The sequence below is a fragment of the Hyperoodon ampullatus genome, assembly GCF_949752795.1.
Source record: "Hyperoodon ampullatus genome assembly, chromosome: 1".
Lineage (NCBI taxonomy): Eukaryota > Metazoa > Chordata > Mammalia > Artiodactyla > Ziphiidae > Hyperoodon > Hyperoodon ampullatus.
In genome coordinates, this window is record NC_136914.1 from 152,462,596 (window position 1) to 152,483,842 (window position 21,247).

The window sequence follows — 21,247 nt, forward strand, 5'->3', positions numbered from 1 at the left end:
TAGCTGAACTCTGAGTTATGTGTACATTTAATAGATTTTTTAATGGTTCATTTCATTTACATTAATGTTAATTTTCTGCATTCTGTCTACAGCAGTGGTCCATGCATTATTGGTTTGTAATGCTAGCACAGAGCTGACCACTTTGAAAAATATTCAGGACAACTTTAATCCAGCTACTCTACCTCTAACACAGTACCTTTTAACAATGTAAGTCATTATTTACCTTTGGGTCATTGGTATTAAAAAATGATGACTAATTGTAAATATAAAAATGTAATAAAAGTACATTACATAAATTTTTGCCAACAAAGTGTTAATTTTCTTTCAGGGATTATGAGGTTACTGTTTGTCAGTGGTTCAAAAGAGAAAGGGGAATACACATCATTTCCCAACAATCCACCCATTCATCTATCTGTTTATTTGTTTATTGTGGTAGAGTCTAGTAAGGGTTACTGCAAATTTTTTTCCTTTGTCAAGGAATAATTTCCTAAGGATCTTTTGAGTGTTATTTATTTATTTATCTGTACTTTTATGCTACAAATTATTTAAAATTTAAAACATTTAAAATTATGTAACATTTTACAGCTTGAATCCAGTATATATATTGATACTAATTTTATTCTTGACATAACCTATATCTCATTTCTAATTTCTCAAGCACCATGACCCTTTTTTAAAAATTGGGAGCGACATTATATTGAATTCACTAAAATGATAGAAAAAGTCTAGTTTCTAATTTGTAATATTATGATCTAACTTGTGGTATTTCATTTTTTTCACCATAGTAAAGTCCTAGGTAAGAAAAATAAATATCCTTATCCATTATGTCACTTATCTACTTTGAAAGGAATGCAGTCTTTTTTTTTTTTAATTTTATTTTTGGCTGCTTTGGGTCTTCATTGCTGTGCGCCAGCTTTCCCTAGTTGCATGAGCGGGGGCTACTCTTTGTTGCGGTGTGTGGGCATCTCATCGCAGTGGCTTTTCGTGTTGCAGAGCACGGGCTCTAGGCACGTGGGCTTCAGTGGTTGTGGCTCACGGGCTCAGTGGTTGTGGCTCGCGGGCTCTAGAGCACAGGCTCAGTAGTTGTGGTGCACGGGCTTAGTTGCTCCGTGGCATGTGGGATCTTCCCAGACCAGGGCTCGAACCCTTGTCCCATGCATTGGCAGGTGGATTCTTAACCACTGCGCCACCAGCAAAGCCCAGGAATTCACTCTTAATAGAAATAGAAATAAAACCAGTTTATTGCAGTTTTACCTTAAATGGAGGCTATATTAATTATCTAAGTCGGTTTTGTTTAATAGAACTTGGGCTTTAAGTCAGTATATGACTTATTAGCTGTGTGCTTTGGGGGAAAATTGTTAATATTTCTGTACCTCTATTTGGGATAATTAACTACTTAGTACTGTTGTGAAGATTGCATCAAGTAACATGTAAAATGCTTAGTATAATGCCAGCACATAGTAGGTTTTCAACAAATGTTAGTTCTCTTTCACCTTCCTCCAAATTGGGATATATGTTTATTTGTGTCTCCAAAAAAATGTTTGCTGTGATGCTTATAAAGTGAAGGCTAAGTTATGACTAGGTCTACTCACCTATTTCAAAAGCCTCTCATTTAAAAAAATTTTCATTTGCTTAGGTCTTCATCAACTACAGTGAGCAACAAGAGAGTCAATAAGAGAAAATTTATCCCACCAGCCTTCTCAAATATCAGCACAAAATTTGAACTACTCAGTATAGGAGCAACATTGCAGTTAGCTAGTGAGTTAATTCAGGCACACAAGTTAAACAAGGATCAAGCTACAGCTCTAATTCAGATAGCTCAAATGATGGCATCACGTGAAAGTGTTGAAGAAGTGAAGGAACTGGGAATTCATACCCTCCCTATCACGATCATACATGGTAAGAAGCAAGAAAAGAAAACGGCTCTAGTAATTACATTGTCATATAAGCTTTTGTAACTCAATCTGCTCACTTGTAATTTCCTAGTCAGACAAGATTCCAGAATAACTACATTTTTCAAATCTGGACCCATTTTAGTAAACTATTAGATGAGAGCAGAACTGACCACCCTAAAAGGGAGAATAGGCAGCATATCTGATGAATGGGTAGCATTATACTCTCATTATCAAAGTATCCAGATTTGATCTAGACATCTACGTGTTGCTCTCTATTAATTCCTAGTCAGCTCACCCTTCATCCTTCATAGTAGCTATTCCAAACCTTCATCCTTCCCATAATACCATCCTTGCCCCTGCCCCACTCTCTCTCTCTGAAATTGATGTTGCTTCTAAAATAGGAAATGGAGGTCATTAACAGAAACTCCTTTCAATGTCCTGCCTTCCTTTTCCAACTTACCTAAGTATGGACCTATTCTTACTCTTCTGGTTCTGTCTCAGTGAAGGAGCTTTACTTTCTCCTCTTCAGAGCTACTACTTTTATCTGGAATCTGTTCCCTCTTTAACTTATTTCCTCTCACAGACCTTTTCCCTGAAGCTGATCCTACTTTTCGTCCTATTTTGAGGATTTGCTTCACATCCACTCTGTTGACCAAGCTAGACACTTGGGAGTCATCCTAGATTATTTTTCTCCCTAGATTAAGTGACTTTCTCTTAATACTCTTCCATCTCTGTTTCTCACCCCTCATCAGATCAGTCACTGAGATGTCCCTTCTAGTTTGTACCCACTTTTCATATTGATTCTCTCTCCTCGCCAACTCATTTGCACCTCCTCAATCCAAGCCTTCATCATGCCTCCTTATTATAGCCTAGTTGGTGAGACTACTCTGTAAAATGGGGTTTGATAATAGCATCTGTCTCATAGGTTTGGAGGATTAAATGAGTTAACATAAATAAAGGGCTTAGAGTGGTGTCTGGAACATGGGAGGCACTTAGTAAAGTTAGCATGTATTATTGTTATGATCATCTCACACAGCTTTCTAATTGACCTACCTTTAGTTTTACCTTTCTTCATATTTTCACTCAAGTAGTTTTTCTAAAAAAAGTCTGATTTAGTTCCATTACTTAAAATCCTTCATTGATTTCCCCTGGTCTTTAAGATAAAATTCAAACTTTTAGCCATAGCAAGCAGAACTCTTGTGATTTATCCCCTTGCCTACCTTGTGAGACAGCCTCATCTCTTGCCTATTTGCTATAGGCTGTATGGAAATACTTGTCAGCTATGTGCTTTGTCATGCCTCTGCCTAGAATGACCCTCTCTTTAACAGGATATCTTATCCTGGAAGATTTAGTTCTGTTACTCTTTTTATTTTTAGGAAGCATTCCCATCTCCACCAAAGCAAAGAGAGATTTTCTCTGATACCAATAATGTTACTTACCATATTGTTTTGTCATTGTTCTTTGCTTGTCTATCTTCCTAAGTAGACTATGGTCTCATTAAATATGGAGGTCTTTTGAATAGTTATCTATGTATTTATCCCTTGTCCTAATTAAGCACATAGTGAGCACTCAGTTAATATTTTTTAATAAATTACTTAAATGAAGGAGAGAGGGATGAAATATTTCTTGTGCTTTTCAGAAATTTATTTATGATATTGCCTTTATTTTTTTCCCTTTCAAAATAATTAGGTGTTTTTGGAGCAGGAAAGAGTTATTTGCTGGCAGTGGTGATTTTGTTTTTTGTGCAGCTATTTGAAAAGAGTGAAGCTCTTACAGTTGGAAATGCAAGACCATGGAAACTTTTGATTTCTTCTTCTACTAATGTAGCTGTTGACAGAGTACTTCTTGGGTAGGTATCACAGGTATATTTCAGTACCTAATGTTTTAGGTTATTGTTGAGAGAGGTAGATCACCATAGGCCCTGAGTGTCCATGCACATTTTTCCTGGGTATGCCAGACATGCAAGGCCTTTATCGCTGACTCAAGAACCAGCATCCATGAAACAGTAACAGGCTAACTTATTAGTTGCTCGTGTAAAAATTTGAGTCCAGCCCAGAACATGTATTGTTGGGGGAGGAATCTACCGTGCAAGGCCCTGACCACTCTTACTCAGCACATTTCTTAGGCTTGTGTCTGCAGTGAGCAACCTTGACTGATGAGGTAGTATCTCCCTCCAGGACAAAGAGCAGGGTTACTTACTGCTTGTTATAAAAATAGTGGATTCCCAAGCTCAGTGTTCCTTTCCTACAACTCAATCCACTGCAGTGCAGGCATCCATCTGGATTCTCTGTGTCTCCTCATAGGACATGGGGACCAAGGGAAACCACAGTAGATATGTTGGTGCTTATGCTGCTTCCTGTGCCATAAGTAAAAGTCCTTTGTCTCTGACCCAGGAGCTTTGGGTTGTTACCTTGGAAGTAGGCTAAAATTGCAAAACCAAGTCATGGGTTATTCTCTTATCCACCTGCCTATATGAACAAATAATAGTAAAATAGCTGAACAGTTTGATTAAATTATGTTTTTGGTTTCAATAAGAGGGACCTACCTTTAGTTTTACCTTTATCCCATCCCTGTACCAAAATTGTCAGGTTTTATATTTGATTTTATCCTACTTACAGACTAATAAGTTAGCCTATTGCTGTTTCATGGAAGGCAATAGCACAATCTGTTTTACAGGTGTAAAATTTTTGTGTAAATTTTATTAAAAATTGGGACTTCCTTGGTGGTCCAGTGGTTAAGACTCGGCGCTTCCACTGCATGGGGCAGGTTTGATCCCTGGTTGGGGAACTAAGATTCTTCATGCCGCGGTGTGGCCAAAAAAAAAAGCAAAGAAAGTATTATGTAATGTTTTACCAATATTCCAGTGTTTAATTATCTGAATTTCACATAAATGATAAAGTTTGATTAGGAGAAATAATCTGTTATTTATAAGTGTAGACTTTTTAAAAATTAACTTTTATAATTAGATAAGTTAATGCTTATGGCAGAAAATATGCAGACAGTACAGATAATATTTTATTATATTTCTTTACAGACTTTTAATACCTATACACACACTCATTTTGTTTTCCAAACTTAGTATTCAACAGTATATATTGTTTTGTGTCCTGCCTTTTTTTTTTTTTTTTTTTTTTTGCGGTACGCGGGCCTCTCACTGTTGCGGCCTCTCCCATTGCAGAGCACAGGCTCCGGACGCGCAGGCTCAGCGGCCATGGCTCACGGGCCCAGCCGCTCCACGGCATGTGGGATCTTCCCAGACCGGGGCACAAACCCCTGTCCTCTGCATCGGCAGGCGGACTCTCAACCACGGCGCCACCAGGGAAGCCCTGTCCTGCTCTTTTTTTACTCAGTGATTATTTCTCTATGGTATTAAAGCTTAGAAACCAAAATTTTTCATAGCTCTCTATATTTTTTTTTTCCCCAGTACGTGGGCCTCTCACTGCCGTGGCCTCTCCCGTTGCGGAGCACAGGCTCCGGACGCGCAAGCTCAGCGGCCATGGCTCACGGGCCCAGCTGCCCCGCGGCATGTGAGATCCTCCTGGACCGGGGCACGAACCTGCCTCCCCCGCACTGGCAGGCAGACTCCCAACCACTGCGCCACCAGGGAGGCCCTATAGCTCTATTTTTTTTTTTTTAATTTATTTAAGTCTAATTTTGACATTTGGTATGAAGTAAGTGTCCAGGCTCACTTTTTTTCATATGTATATCCAACTGTTTGGGCACCATTTTTTTTTTATAGCTCTATTAAATGCAATGGTTTTCTTATACGATAAGCAATTTTTGATCAGTAAGTTCTTACCAGATTTTTGCCACTATAAATAATATTGCAACCAAGTTCCTTAAACATAAATCTTGGTCTCCATTTCTTATTCTTTCCTGAAGAAGAAGTCCTAGGCCTAGAATAAAAGATATGAACATTTTTAAGCTTCTTAATATACTTTGCAAGATTGCCCTCCAGGAAGGCTTTACCTGTGTGTACTCTACTGAGTAATCGAAAACAGTGGCTGAGGACATTTTTGATTCAAGATAATGACAAGTTACCTGGAGACTAAACAGCAAAGAACTTTAGATTGCTTAGCCTAAGATTAAAATTTAACTGTAGACTGTTAGAAAAGAAAAATCAAGAAGCTAGAAGAGTAAGTACTAACTACTGAAAAGTAACAAAAAACACGTAGAAGAGATTCTTTAGGGCTGTAATGAGTATTAAACAAGATAAGGTATGTTAAGAAGCTAACACTCTTCCTACTAAATCTCGATGCTAAATATATGGTAGCTATTGCTTTCCATATTATGTCTTTAGGGGCAACTTTGTTTTTTTGCAGTTTTGTTTTGTTTTGTTTTTTGCGGTACGCGGGCCTCTCACTGTTGTGGCCTCTCCCATTGCGCCACCAGGGAAGCCCTGTTTTTTTGTAGTTTTTGTTTTTCTTTTTGGCTGCGCGACTTTTGGGATCTTAGTTCCCTGACCAGGGATTGAACCTGGGCCACAGCAGTGAGCCAAGTCCTAATCACAGGACCGCCAGGGAATTCCCAGGGCAATTTTACTTGTGATAAATTCTAACATAAATATTTTATGAACGTTTCATGAGCCCTCAACATAAGATGATATATATTTTTGGGCTTCCCTGGTGGTGCAGTGGTTAGGAATCCGCCTACCAATACAGGGGATACAGGTTTGAGCCCTGGTCTGATCCCACATGCTGTGGAGCAAATGGGCCCGTGGGCCACAACTACTGAGCTGGTGCTCTGGATCCTGCGAGCCACAACTACTGAGCCCACATGCCACAACTGCTGAAGCCCGCATGCCTAGAGCCCATGCTCCACTACGGGCGAGGCCACCACAGTGAGAGGCCCGCGCACTGCGGCAAGGAGTGGCCCCCACTTGTCGCAGCTGGGGAGGGCCTGTGCACAGCAACGAAGACCCAATGCAGCCAAAAATAAATAAATAAAGTTAAAATAAAAGAAAATAAAGGCATGCTTTAAAAAAAAAGATAGGCTTCCTTGGTGGCGTAGTGGTTGAGAGTCCGCCTGCCGATGCAGGGGACACGGGTTCGTGCCCCAGTCCAGGAGGATCCCACGTGCTGCGGAGCGGCTGGGCCCGTGAGCCATGGCCATGAGCCTGCGCATCCGGAGCCTGTGCTCCACAACAGGAGACACCACAACAGTGAGAGGCCCGCGTACCGCAAAAAAAAAAAAAAAAAAAAAGATAATATTTTTTAAATTCTCTGAAACACATTTTATAAAAAAGTCAACTACATTATATTTACTTTGAGTTTAGCCATTTCACATTGAACTACATAATATAAAATATACTGTTATGCAAAGTTAATTTTAATAATGTAAATATTATGTGAAACTTTTAGATTCCATTTTCTAAATAATCAGAATCTATTTTGCCCTGTTTTCTTTAAAGGCTTCTTAGTCTTGGATTTGAAAAGTTTGTCAGGGTTGGGAGTGTCAGGAAGATTGCCAAGCCAGTTTTACCTTACAGGTAAGAATGCTAAATTCCAGAAGTCACAGAATGTTCACAGAAGTATAATTTTGTATAAGTCTTACCTTAAATCTGGTTTCTGAAGAAGACTAGAGAAAGCTGTATCTTTTTCTTGGTGTTAATTTAGGAAATCTGTATTTTACTTTTTTGTGATGCTGTGAAAATGGAATCAAAGGGTATTCTTTTATGTAATTCTTTTTTAAGTTTGCATGCTGGCTCAGAAAATGAAAATGAACAATTAAAAGAACTACATGCACTCATGAAGGAAGACCTGACTCCTGTGGAAAGAGTCTATGTGAGGAAAAGTATTGAGCAGCATAAACTGGGGACCAATAAAACCCTGCTGAAGCAGGTGAGGGGAAACAGCTTCAGTTTGTCTGTTTATTTAATTTATATATACGATTCAGATCCGTTTTATTCCTGTTGATAGGAGTATTATTCCTATTTATTTCCCTTAAATAAAACAAATGACTGTGAGCTCAGATTCAACTGAAGTGTGCCTATCCAGTGCACGTTTTATTTTATTGCAAAGCGTTCTTCAAATTTGTGAACACATCCAACTCTCCATGACAGAGTCATCTTTTCTCTTTCTCCCTATATGTATATCTTTTTATAGGCTTAAGGGGAAAGTGAAGAGGTGGGAATAGATTCCTGGGAAGTTAAACGAAACTTGGCTTTTTTTCTAGGAGAAACAGAGGAAGAGAAAGTCTGACACTGGGCAAAATATCCAAGTTCATTTTATCTTTGGTGCTTTCCTAGAAAACCAATCCTTTCAGGGTCTGTCTGATATCTATCCTAAGAATCTAGGAGGCTCAGACACTTAATCCCAGGTATGGGGAACCAACACTGGACACATAGCATCTCCGGCTGCAACAAGTAGCATCATCTCCTTCATCAAGTTCTGATCCAGGCCAGTCTGGGCATCAGCTGGGAGGAGAGAAAGAAGTCATTTAGTAGCTTTCTCCTGTGAAAGGAGAGCCTGGGGGAAAGAAAAGGGAGTGGAGGAAAAGAGGGTTGTTGGCTTGTTGGACAATGTGGACATGGGTCCACTTTTTCTGCGAGAGATTTAGGGTAGTCAACCTGTTTGGGACCCTGTTTTGGTCAGCTATTGCTGAAATAATGTTGCTTAACAAACAAAATCTCAATAATTTAAGACAACAAACTTACCAACTCTACAGGTCAGTTGGTGTGGGTCAAGCCTCTCGTTCTGAGAACAGTTGTCTGTGGCATGATGCCCCTCTCCTGACAGACAGCAGAAGTGCAAGAGGGCAGGCAAGATCATACAAATACGTGTAAAGCTTCTTTTTTTATTTATTTATGTATTTATTTATTTTTATTAGTTTCTGCTTTATAGCAAAGTGAATCAGTCATACATATACATCTGTTCCCGTGTAAAGCTTCTGTTCACAGCATGTCAGCTAACATTCCATTGCTATAACAGGTCATATGGCCAAGCCCGACATCAGGGGGCAGGGAAGTATACTCCACCTACTTCTGTGGTGGGAGGCACTGTAGAGGCACGCAGCAAAGGGTGTGGATGAGTAATACTGTCACGGGGAAGGAGGGAATTGTAAATAATAATCTACAACAAGTTTGGGTTCTAGAAGTCCTCGGAAGCCTTCAGACCAGCTTTTTATTATCTGAGTTATAGACTTACCTTGCCTCTCTTCTCCCCAACCAAATCCAGAGGGGCTTAGTTTGACTACATTCAATTAATGCCTATTAGTCATTTATGTAAACTACTTACCATTTTATATCCTTATCCAGCATATTGATATCTAAGATTAATTATTAATGGTTTCTTTGATACCTTTCTAAGTGAAAGCCCGGTTTACTATAAACTATTGCTCATTGGTATCAACTGTTCATAAATAAAACTCTTAGAGGAATTTCCATTTCTTATGTGGGAATGATGAAAATGTAAAGTGGCCCATGATTTCTGATTGCCAGTGATTAAATTAGGACCTGCTCATTTCTGATTTTAGCCTGTAAGTTCTTTGGTAAATATATTCTCTTAATTTGTTTAATAGTTGTTAATGAATAACATTCTTACTGTAATAAAGGTCCGAGTAGTTGGAGTTACCTGTGCAGCCTGCCCATTCCCATGCATGAATGATCTTAAATTTCCTGTGGCTGTCCTGGATGAGTGTAGTCAAATCACAGAACCGGCTTCACTCCTTCCCATTGCAAGGTAACCTAAAAAGTTCTTTTCCAAAGATGCTCAGATGTTACAATTATTTCAAACATTTCCTCAGTTCAAACTCTTCCCAAACTTTTGTGAAAATTCCTAGCAACGCAAGTACTAAACTGATTTTTTGAAAGAATCCAGAGGGAAATTTGAGGGAGGGGTTAATGTATCAAAATTTTGTTAGATCACAGTTGAGGCAGTTGGATCACGTACTTGGATCACAGTTTAGACATTCTTAAAGCCTTGAAAGTTCTAGTGCTAGGATTCTACTAGAACATTGCAGACTTCTCAACCAGACTAAAGGTGCCTCTTTAGTCATAGTTTAAGAACCTAACTCTACTGAAGAATGTTCTTTAGTTCCTTACCTTGATATAATTCCAGTGTTTAGGTTCTGAAAATATTTTTTAGATTATGAAAGTAGATAAAGTAAAGAAAAATAAGTTGAAAATGAAAATTTGTCTACTAAAATTTAGGAAACTATGAAATCTTCTAAGGTGTCTCAGCCAATTGAAACACTGTGCTTTCAAAGCATCTCTTATTGAGGAATCCTAAAGGTAGGAAGGAGGACTAGACCAGATTCAGTAGGCTTCAGTCCTAGGCCTTGTTCTGTCCCCCTTGTTGTTCCGTTTTCTTTCTTCTTTATAGTAAATATTTAATCTTCTGATTTCCAGTTTGTAAGTGTTGAAAATGCACAAGAAAGATTTTACTTCACAAGTACTTTTATGTTAATATATTTTGATTCAATATATATGGCAATAAATCTCCACACGTCATAACCAAAAGTATGTTTTTTTCCCCTTAAAAAATGGGGATGTAACATTAACAACCACTGTAAAATAAAGCACACAATTATTTTGGTGAATTTACAGTTCTTTTTTCCCAGGTGTAAGGATGAGGGAGTAGGGCATCCACTGTCACGATCTGCCCGGGACTTGGGAGGTTCCGGCATCATGGGGTCTTCAGTGTTTAAACTGGGACAGTCATGGGCAAACCAGAATGAGTTGGTCACCCTACTCGGGAGCCAGGCATGGAGAAAGTAAGACCCTGCATGGGAGGGTGGAGGGTTAATACTGTGGAACACCTACTGTCTACAACACATTACATACTTTATTAAGTCCTTACAACAGCCATGCATGGTATTAGTATATCAAGATTACTGATAAGAATAGTGAAGCTGTAGAGATTAAATAACTTGCTGTGTCCACACAATATAACAAACAGAGCTAAAATTTGGATATAGGTTTTGCTTCAAAACTTGGACTTTTCCCCACTATATTCTATTCCTATTTAGAAAGACATTTTACCCCTGAGAGCCTAATTTGCTTCATCTCTAAAACAAGAGTTTAAGGCAGATGACTTCTAAGAACGTTTCTAAGTTTACAGATTCTAAAAATCATTGTTTCTCAAAGTGTGTTCTGTGAAATACTAAGTCCTTGCAGAGGCAGGGGACACTTACTAGGTTTTATGTGGAAAAAAAGTTATGTAAAGGATTCTTTACTACACAACTTTTGAAAGCCTTTTAATACACTTATTATCACTGTTAAGCCTTGTTAGTTCTGAGAACGTGTCATGGTATTCAAATTCTTTGAAATACATTTTAGAAAATAGTGCAGTAAATGATGTTAATGCATGTTTCTCTCATTGCTTAGATTAATTTTTAGAATTCTGTTTTTAGGTTTGAGTGTGAAAAGCTGATTCTTGTTGGAGATCCCAAACAGCTCCCTCCTACTATTCAGGGTTCTGATGCAGCTCATGAAAATGGATTGGAACAAACTCTTTTTGATCGACTTTGCTTAATGGTACTACTGCTAAATTCATACAGAACTATCATTTATTGATTATACACTGTGTAGGTTGATAGAAAGTGAAAATATTAGAAGAACAAGTCCTTGCCCTAGAATTATTTTAATTGGAATTGTTTAGAAAGTACTCATCTTAAAGATAAGTTGAACCCTAATAATTTAAGAATGAAATGAATCTTTTCCCTGTGTACTTTCGTAGTGGGTAGTAAGTATATTGATTTTGCTGTAAAATAAAAAAAATCGGTATGTCTGTTATCCATGTCCCCTATTGTAGAGCTGTTGTCGAGTTCTACTTCACATTTTTTTTAATTTAAGAATTATTAATATAGTCTTTAAGTTGAGGTGACATTCACGTAATGTAAAATTAACCATTTTATAATTGCTGTCATTTAGAGGCTCATTCTTCCATTTTTTTTCACTGGGATGGATGCAGATTTGGGGGGCCTGGGTTTATACATTTTGGAGCTCACTTTCAATGATGCAAAAATTAAAATTCAAAAGTGAATATTTATTTAAATGTGGAAAGCAATCATAACCAACAATAAATTTTACAAATCATCCCCCCCCAAAATTAACCATTTTAAATGAATAGTTCAGTGGCATTCTAGTACATCCACAATGCTGTGCAACCTCTGTCTAGTTCCAAAACATTTTCATCCCCCCAAAATAAAAGTGTACCCATTTAGCAGTTACTCTGTATTCCCTCCCTCCAGCCCCTGGCAAGCACCAGTCTGCTTTCAGTCTGTATGGATTTATCTTTTCTGTATTTCATATCATACGGTCTTATAATTTTCGTATCATACAGCTTGAAATCATACAATATGTGACCTTTTGTGTCTGGCTTCTTTCACTTAGCACGACATTTTTGAGGTTTATCCACACTGGCAGCATGTAACAGTACTTTTACTTTTTTTTTTTTTTTTAAGTACATTTACAATGTAGTGCAACCATTACCCTATCCTCTTCCAGAACTTTTTCATCAACCCAACAGAAACTTTGTACCTATTAAACAATAATTCCTCATTCCCCTCTCCCCTGAGCCCCTGGTGACCCCTATTCTACTTTTGGTCTCTATATTTGCCTATTACAGGTGCTTCATATAAGTAGAATCATACAATATTTTCCCTTTTATGTCTGGCTTTATTTACTGAGCATGATGTTTTCACAGTTTGTCCATGTTTTAGTATGTGTCAGAATTTTATTCCTTGTTAAGGCTAAATAATAGTCCATTGTTTTATGTGTACACCACATTTTAGTTATCCACTCATCTGTTGATGGACATTGGGGTTGTTTCTGCCCTTCAGCTATTGTGAATAATGCTGTTAGGAAAATTGGTATCAATTATCTGTTCAAGTCTCTGCTTTCAGTTTTTTTGAGTATACACCCAGAAGTGCAACTGCTGGATCTGATGGTAATTCTGTTTAACTTTTGAGAAACTGCCAAACTCTTTTCCATAGCTGCTGCTCCATTTTACATTCCCAATAGCAATGTACAAGGGTTCTCATTTCTTCACATCTTCACCAACACTTGTTATTTTTCAATTTTTAAAATAACAGCTATCTTAATGGGTATAAAGTAGTATCTCATTGTGGTTTCCCTAATGTCTAATCATGTTGAGCATCTTTTTATGCACTTATCTTTGGAAAAATGCCTATTCAAGCCCTTTGCCTATTTTTGAATTGGGTTGTTTGTTGTGTTGTTGAGTTGTAGGAGTTCTTTATATATTTTGGATATTAATCCCTTATCAGATACATGATTTGCAAATATTTTCTTCCATTTGGTGGGCTGTCTTTTCACAAATTTATGCCCTAAAAGAGTACTGGGGATTGATTTTTTTCCTCACATATTTCTCCCCCATAGAAGATCCTTTGTCCATGTGATCACTAATCCTGCATTTTATTACATATTATTAGAGTGCCTTGTAACTACTCAAAATGTTCAAACAATATTACAGAACATTTTGCGAATAAAGATAGAACATACTCAAGGAAAGCCCTGAAGTAGATGGGAGTTGGTTTATGATGTATTAAGAAAATCTGAAACTTCTTTGAAGATTCAGAATGAAAAATGGCTTGTACCTAAGGAGGATAGTTAATGAGTTATCAACAACAGTTTCTAATTTTTTAAAAGATTTATTTTCAATTTAGTGTTAGGCCAATTCCATATAGATTATGAAAGCATGATGTTAGGTACCATATCTATTAGATAGTCTAAGATTTGTTTATATTTTATAATTTTCTGGTATAAAAAGTTTACTATAAAATATTTTTAGTAAATTCAAAAAAATTCTTTTTATTCATTTTATCATGGTTGTAATTAATTTACTAAGAGCACAATATGGCAGTATTTTTAAACTTTAAAATATTATTGTGGATTTTTTTTCACTAAGAAAAAAAATGCTGTTTTAATTCCTTATTTTTCTGCACTTAAATTTCTTAGGGTCACAAACCAGTTCTATTGAGAACCCAGTACCGTTGTCACCCTACAATCAGTGCTATTGCTAATGATCTGTTTTATGAAGGAAACCTCATGAATGGTGTTTCAGAAACAGAGAGGAGCCCTTTATTGGAATGGCTCCCAACCCTGTGTTTCTATAATGTTAAAGGACTGGAACAGGTAAATGACATTAGTGTTGATAAGAGTCAACACAGTTTAGTTTCCTGTTTTAATTTTATTGTTGTTGTTGGATGCTTTTCATGGTCTTTCTGTAGTGTTTCTGGGAAATGTAATTTAGGTTCTGTTTCTTATTCCAGATTGAAAGAGATAACAGCTTTCATAATGTGGCAGAAGCTGCTTTTACACTCAAGCTGATCCAATCACTGATTGCAAGTGGAATAGCGGGCTCTATGATTGGGGTGATAACATTATACAAATCCCAAATGTACAAGGTTTGTATTACCTATTATGATATTTATCGTTATTAAATATTATAATTTCATAATATTTTATATTACATTTGTAGTAGTTTGGTTTGTGTTGGTTTGGTGCTAGAAAAACTTTGGGGACTGTTGTTAATATATTAAAAAAGCAGCATTCAGACTTTTGTCTAGTCTGGCTGTTTTTCTGTATAATTAAATGTAAACCTAACAAGGTTTAATTAAATTCAGTTTACAGCTGTTGGGGCAAAAATGCAAATAAACAAATTAGAGGGAAGGAACTATGGTATATGCTTTGTGTTTTGGGACAGATAGGATTGAATCTGTTTTCCAAAATGTTCTTTCATTATTATTACATTTTATCAGTAAATCAAAGATAGATACCAGATATTAATCTACACACAAGCCAGTTACTTCTAACTAGTTTTCATTTATATTTATTTATTTTTAGTATTTTTCATTTGTTTCATTTAGTTTATCAGCTCTAAGTTAGCATATCTAAATAAGTTTCCTAGCAAAAGATAAATCATCACTTTGATTTTGTTTCATAACTTTCATTATCATTAGTTATTTATCATTTCAGAAATTAGCCAAATCTCTGTGAGTAATAAAAAAGAAAATGAAAATTACCCACTTTTAGTTAAATGATGACGGCTGCTGTGGGTAGGTTGAGAGGTGTAGGTTCTTCATGACGTCTGCACCGCATGAGCCTTGTCTTCTTTCCTCCACAGCTCTGTCATTTACTCAGTGCTGTGGACTTTGAACATCCTGATATGAAAGCTGTGCAGGTGTCCACAGTAGATGCTTTTCAGGGAGCTGAAAAGGAGATCATTATTCTGTCTTGCGTAAGGACCAGACAAGTAGGATTTATTGATTCAGAAAAAAGAATGAATGTTGCATTGACCAGAGGAAGGAGGCATTTGTTGATTGTAGGAAATTTAGCCTGTCTGAGGAAAAATCGACTATGGGGGCGTGTGATCCAACACTGTGAAGGTAAAATAAAAATGTATTTAATTCAAGCATTTTGAATTAAAACTGACTTTTGGGTTAGTGCTTGGGGTGGTTCAGATAGGAACAGCTCTGAATTTGCCACTATGGGAGATGAGTGAAATGATAATATGGAAACTACTGTAAAGTATAGTTGTCTCATGTTTTGTATCTTTCTAAGGGAGGGAAGATGGATTGCAACACGCAAGCCAGTATGAACCACAGCTGAACCATCTCCTTAAAGATTATTTTGAAAAACAAGCAGAAGAAAAACATAAGAAAAAGAGTGAAAAAGATAAATCTAAAGATAAATCTTATTCGCAAAAAGACATGATATAGTTTGTATTTATATAATTTCAAATTCATTTTACACTATACATTTGTATATTTTTATTACCCCAAACCCATTATTGAAATAAAAAAGATATTTAAACAAAAGTAAATAAACATATGTAAAATTTTGCTCTTCAGAAAAAGTATAGTTACTTATATTAAGATAGGCAGATGTTGAAAGTAATATAAAATCTCACTAATAAAAATAATTTTTTTCTAAAAATTATGGCTTCTGTTTGCTAAAGAAATGACTTTTACAAGGAGCAGGAAAAAGCCTTTATGGGGAATACCAATGTTACTTCAAAAATAAGTGAATATCTCAAAAGCTCATCTGTTAAAACATGTCTACACAGTTATACCAACACACTCCTTTCTGAACTACAGCTCTAGCTGAATCTTTTAAAAATAATTATAATGCCCTGTCATTTTATAACTAAAAACATATTCACAATAAAACTTTTAAGCAGTACAAAAGAAAGAAGAAAAATGAACTAAAAGTTCATTCCTGAAGACAGCAGTGCTCAAAACTCGCCATGACCCTGGTATAGTAGGTGCTCAGTAAGTATCTGTTGGATGAATAAATGAATGAATGAATGGATGGATGAAAGACTCCCTTTGGCTCATTTCATTCTATAGTCTTTTTCCTGTGCATTTATTTGCATAGTAGTTATTGGTATATATAGTATATAATGGATTTTAAAATATTATAAAAAGAAAACATTCCCCTTATAGGAAATCTGCAAAATACAGAAGAGTATACAATAGAAAATAAAAAGCACCTGGAGATTCACTACCCAGAGATAATAATTGCTAACATATTGCTTCAGTCTTTTTTCTATGCCTATATTCCATATGTAAATAAGTTAAACCATTTGTTGTATGATTTTTAGCCATTATTAACAAAGGAACATTTATTTATCCTACATGGGAAAATGGCAAGGGCTTGATAATAATTAATGCCAATGAAATATTTGTCTTTACCACTTAAAAACTCATTTTTTGTGAGTGATTCGAGTCACTTAATATTTATTTTAAAGATGCAGAAAATTGCTTACTTGAATTACTTCACTGTAAAAACATGACCAGTCTACCTCTATGAAACTCTTCTTTTGTTTGGGAGAAAAATAAATCTAACGAAGAAACAAAAGTTGTAATTCTCCAAGCCTTGTCCACAATGTGTTAATGATTGCAACAGCATTTGCTCTTTTAATGTAAGTGAAAGATGTGACTCTCGAGTTCCAGGCAATACCTGACTGCATAGGAGACACCTCAGAAATTACTCATTGCCCCTTGGGGACCCTGGTGGGGCCCAAAAGCCCCTTGAGCCCAGCACATCCTTAGTAGATTCACTAGGACAGAGACCCGGGCCTGAAGATAGCATGTGAGATGCCACCTGTAGGCTAGATGGGGTGGGTGTCCCAGCTGAGCTCCGCATCACCATCTGGGGAAACAGGAGGAGAGAGAAGCCTTTAACAATCTGCCATTACCCCAAAGAGGTCTTGCTTAGTTGGAAGTTACTTTTCTACCCTGGAATTGTGTGTCTTACAACCAGAAGAAAAGGAGTAACCTTAATGGACCAGTTTACTTCCCAACTCTACTGAGAATGCAAACTTGAGTGCCACCTTATGTCAATTACATGGACAAGAAAGGAGCCACATTTTCACAAAACAAGATGGCAGAACAGAAGGACCTTGAGCTCATCTCCTCTTACAAGGAGATTAAAAATTAAAAAGACTGGAAACTACCAAAAAAGATGTTCTACATACAAAGATGTAAAGAAGAAACCCAACAAGATGGTAGGAAGGATATACACTTGATATAATCAAATCTCATAACCCCCAGGTTGGCAACCCACAAACTGGGGAACAATTATATGACAAAAGTTCTACCACAGGAGAGTTCTGAGCCCCTCGTCAGGCTCCTTAGCCTGGGGTTCTGGCATCAGGAGGAGGAGCCCCCAGAGCATTTGGCTTTGAAGGCCAGCAGTGCTTGAGTGCAGGAGCTCCACAGGACTGGGGGAAACAGACTCCACTCTGGGAGGTTGCACACAAGGTCTCATGCGCACCAGGACCCAGGGCAAAAGCAGTGACTTCATAGGAGCCTGAGCCAGACCTACCTGCTGGTCTTAGAGGGTCTCCTGGGGAGGTGGAGGGCAGCTGCTCACTGTGAGGACAAGGACACCAGTGGTGGGCATACTGGGGAGCATCCATCAGTGTGAACTGTCCTGGAGACTGCCATTTTGGGACCAAGACCTGGCCCACCTCAAAAGCCTGTGGACTCCAGTGCTGGGACTCCTCAGGTCAAACGATAGGGCAGGAACACAGCCCCACCCATCAGCAGACAGGCTGCCTAACAACTTCCTGGGCCCCCAGCCACCTCGACATGCCCCTAGACATGGCCCCGCCCACCAGAGGGCCAAGACCCAGCTCCACCCACCAGTGCCCAGGCACTGGCCCCTCCCACAAGGAAGCCTGCACAAGCCTCTAGACCAGCCTCACCCACCAGGGGCAGACACCAGAAGCAAGAAAACTAAGATCCGGCAGCCTGTGGAACCAAGTCAGCAGACATAGATCATAACCTACCCTGGGACCAGCTGGTCCCTGGCCCTTGGGTGACAAGAGGGAAGTGAACTGCTGGGACTCATAGGACACCTCCCACAGAGGGCCCCTTATCCAAGGTTGAGAAACATAACTAACCTTCCATATATATAAAAATACAAATATAAATGTAGACAAAATGAGATAGCAAAGGAATATGTTCCAGACAAAAGAACAAGTCAAAACCCCAGAAGAACAACTAAGTGACATAGAGGTAGGCTATCTACCTGAGAAAGAGTTCACAGTAGTGATCATAACGATGATCCAAGAACTCGGGAAAAGAATGGATGCACAGAGCGATAAGCTAAAAGAAGTTTTTTTTGTTGTTGTTTTGTTTTGTTTTGCGGTAGGCGGGCCTCTCACTGATGTGGCCTCTCCTGCTGTGGAGCACAGGCTCCGGACGCGCAGGCTCAGCGGCCATGGCTCACGCGCCCAGCTGCTTCGTGGCATGTGGGATCTTCCTGGACCGGGGCACAAACCCGCGTCCCCCACATTGGCAGGCAGACTCTCAACCACTGCGCCACCACAGAAGTCCCTAAAAGAAGTTTTTAACAAAGAGTTAGAAAACATAAGGAACAACCAGAGTTGAAGAATGCAATAACTGCGATGAAAAACACACTAGAAGGAATCAATAGCAGAATATATGAGGCAGAAGAATGGATAAGTGAGCTGGAAGACAGAATAGTGGAAATCACTGCCATGGAACAGAATAAAGAAAAAGAAATGAGGACAGTTTAAGAGACCTCTGGGACAACATCAAATGCATCAACATTCACATTATAGGGGTCCCAGAAGGAGAAGAGAGGGAGAGAAAGAGCCTGAGAAAATATTTGAGGAGATAATAGCTGAAAACTTCCCTAACAACAGAAAGGAAACAGTCACCTAAGTCCAGGAAGTGCAGAGAGTCTCATATATGATTAACCCAAGGAGGAACATACTGAGACACATAGTAATCAAACTGATGAAAATTAAAGATAAAGAGAAAATATTAAAAGCAACAAGGGAAACCATAACATGTAATGGAATCCCCATAAGGTTATCAGCTAATTTTTCAGCAGAAACTCTGCAGGCCAGAGGGGATGGCACAATAAATTTAAAGTGATGAAAGGGAAAAACCTACAACCAAGAATACTCTACCCAGATTTGATGGAGAAATCAAAAGCTTTACAGATAAGCAGAAGCTAAAAGAATTCAGCACCACCAAACCAGCTTTATAACAAATGCTAAAAGAACTTCTCTAGGCAGAAAAGCCCACAACTAGAAACACAAAAACTACAAATTGGGAAAGCTCACCAGTAAAGGCAAACATATAGTAAAGGTAGGAAATCATTCACATACAAATATAACATCTAAACCAGTAATCATGAGAGGAGAAGACTGCAAATGCAGGATATTTGAAATTAAGAGACCAGCAATTTGGGACTTCCCTGGTGGTCCAGTGGTTAAGACTCCACACTCCCAATGCAGGGGGGCCCAGGTTCAATCCCTGGTCAGGGAACTAGATCCCACATGCTGCAACTAAGATCCCACATGCTGTGACTAAAGATCCTGCATGCCGCAACGAAGATGCTGTGTGCCGCAACTAAGACTTGGCGCAGCCAAATAAATAAATAAATGTTAAGAAAAAGAGACCAGCAACTTAAAACAATCATATATATATACAGACTGCTATATCAAAACCTCATGGTGACCACAAACCAAAAATCTATAATAGATATACCACCACACACAAAAGAAAAAGGAATCCAAACACAATACTAAAGATAGTCATCAAATCACAGGATAAGAGAATAAAAGAGGAAAGGAATAAAAAAGACTTAAAAAAACAAATCCAAAACAATTAACAAAATGGCAATAAGAATATACATATCGATAATTACCTCAAATGTAAATGGATTAAATGCTCCAACCAAAAGACACAGACTGGTTGAATGGATACAAAAACAAGACCTGTATATATGCTGTCTACAAGAGAGGCACTTCAGATCTAGAGACACACATACAGACTGAAAGTGAGGGGATGAAAAAAAAGGTATTCCATGCAAATAGAAATCAAAAGACACCTGTAGTAGCAATACTCATATCAGACAAAATAGACTTTAAAATAAAGACTGTTACAAGAGACAAAGAAGGACACTACATAATGATCAAGGGATCAATCCAAGAAGATATAACAATTGAAAATAACATGCACTCAACATAGGAGCAACTCAATATATAAGGCAAATGTTAACAGACAAAAAAGGAGAAATTGACACTTATACAATAATAGTGGGGAACTTTAACAACCCATTTTCATCAAAGGACAGATCATCCAGACAGAAAATCAATAAGAAAGCACAGGCCTTAAATGACACATTAGACCAGATGGACTTAATTGATATTTATAGAGCATTCCATCCAAAAGCAGCAGAATATATATTCTTTTAAAGTGCAGATGGAACATTCTCCAGGATAGATCACATGCTGGGCCACAAAGCAAGCCTCAGTAAATTTAAGAAAACTAAAATCATATCAAGCATCTTTTCCGACCACAACACTATGAGATTAGAAATCAACTACAAGAAAAAAACTGCAAAAAACAAACACATGGAGGCTAAACAATATGCTACTACACAACCCATGAATCATTGAAGAAATCAAAGAAGAACTCAAAAAATATCTAGAGATAAATGAAAATGAAAACACAGTGATCCAAAACCTATGGGATGCAGCAATTCTAAAAGCAGTTCTAAGAGGGATGTATATAGCAATACAAGCTTACCTCAGGAAACAAGAAAAATCTCAAATAAACAACCTAACCTTACACCTAAAGCAACTAGAGAAAGAAGAACAAAAAAAACCCAAAGTTAGCTAAAGGAAAGAAATCATAAAGATCAGAGCAGAAATAAATGAAATAGAGATGAAAAACACCATAGAAAAGATCAATGAAACTAAAAGCTGATTCTTTGAAAAGATAAACAAAATTGATAAACCTTTAGCCAAACACATCAAGAGAAAAAGGGAGAGGGCCCGAATCAGAAATGAAAAAGGAGAAGTCACAACCGGCACTACAGAAATACCAAGGATCATAAGAGTCTA

The 21,247-nt window shown here is 37.7% G+C and overlaps 1 protein-coding gene across 1 annotated transcript in view; it reads left to right on the top strand.

Moving 5' to 3' along the window:
- ZGRF1 (zinc finger GRF-type containing 1) overlaps positions 1-15,575 on the top strand; it is a gene marked incomplete at its 3' end in the record, with an annotated part of 72,748 nt that extends 57,173 nt beyond the window's left edge. The window contains exons 19-29 of the mRNA XM_079712626.1: positions 93-207; positions 1,637-1,899; positions 3,585-3,744; positions 7,306-7,383; positions 7,588-7,735; positions 9,447-9,574; positions 11,247-11,370; positions 13,813-13,989; positions 14,127-14,261; positions 14,981-15,242; positions 15,418-15,575. Of these exons, the coding sequence (XP_079568752.1) occupies positions 93-207; positions 1,637-1,899; positions 3,585-3,744; positions 7,306-7,383; positions 7,588-7,735; positions 9,447-9,574; positions 11,247-11,370; positions 13,813-13,989; positions 14,127-14,261; positions 14,981-15,242; positions 15,418-15,575 (1,748 nt within the window). The remainder of the gene's footprint in view (positions 1-92; positions 208-1,636; positions 1,900-3,584; positions 3,745-7,305; positions 7,384-7,587; positions 7,736-9,446; positions 9,575-11,246; positions 11,371-13,812; positions 13,990-14,126; positions 14,262-14,980; positions 15,243-15,417) is intronic.
- Between the last annotated feature and the right edge of the window lie 5,672 nt (positions 15,576-21,247).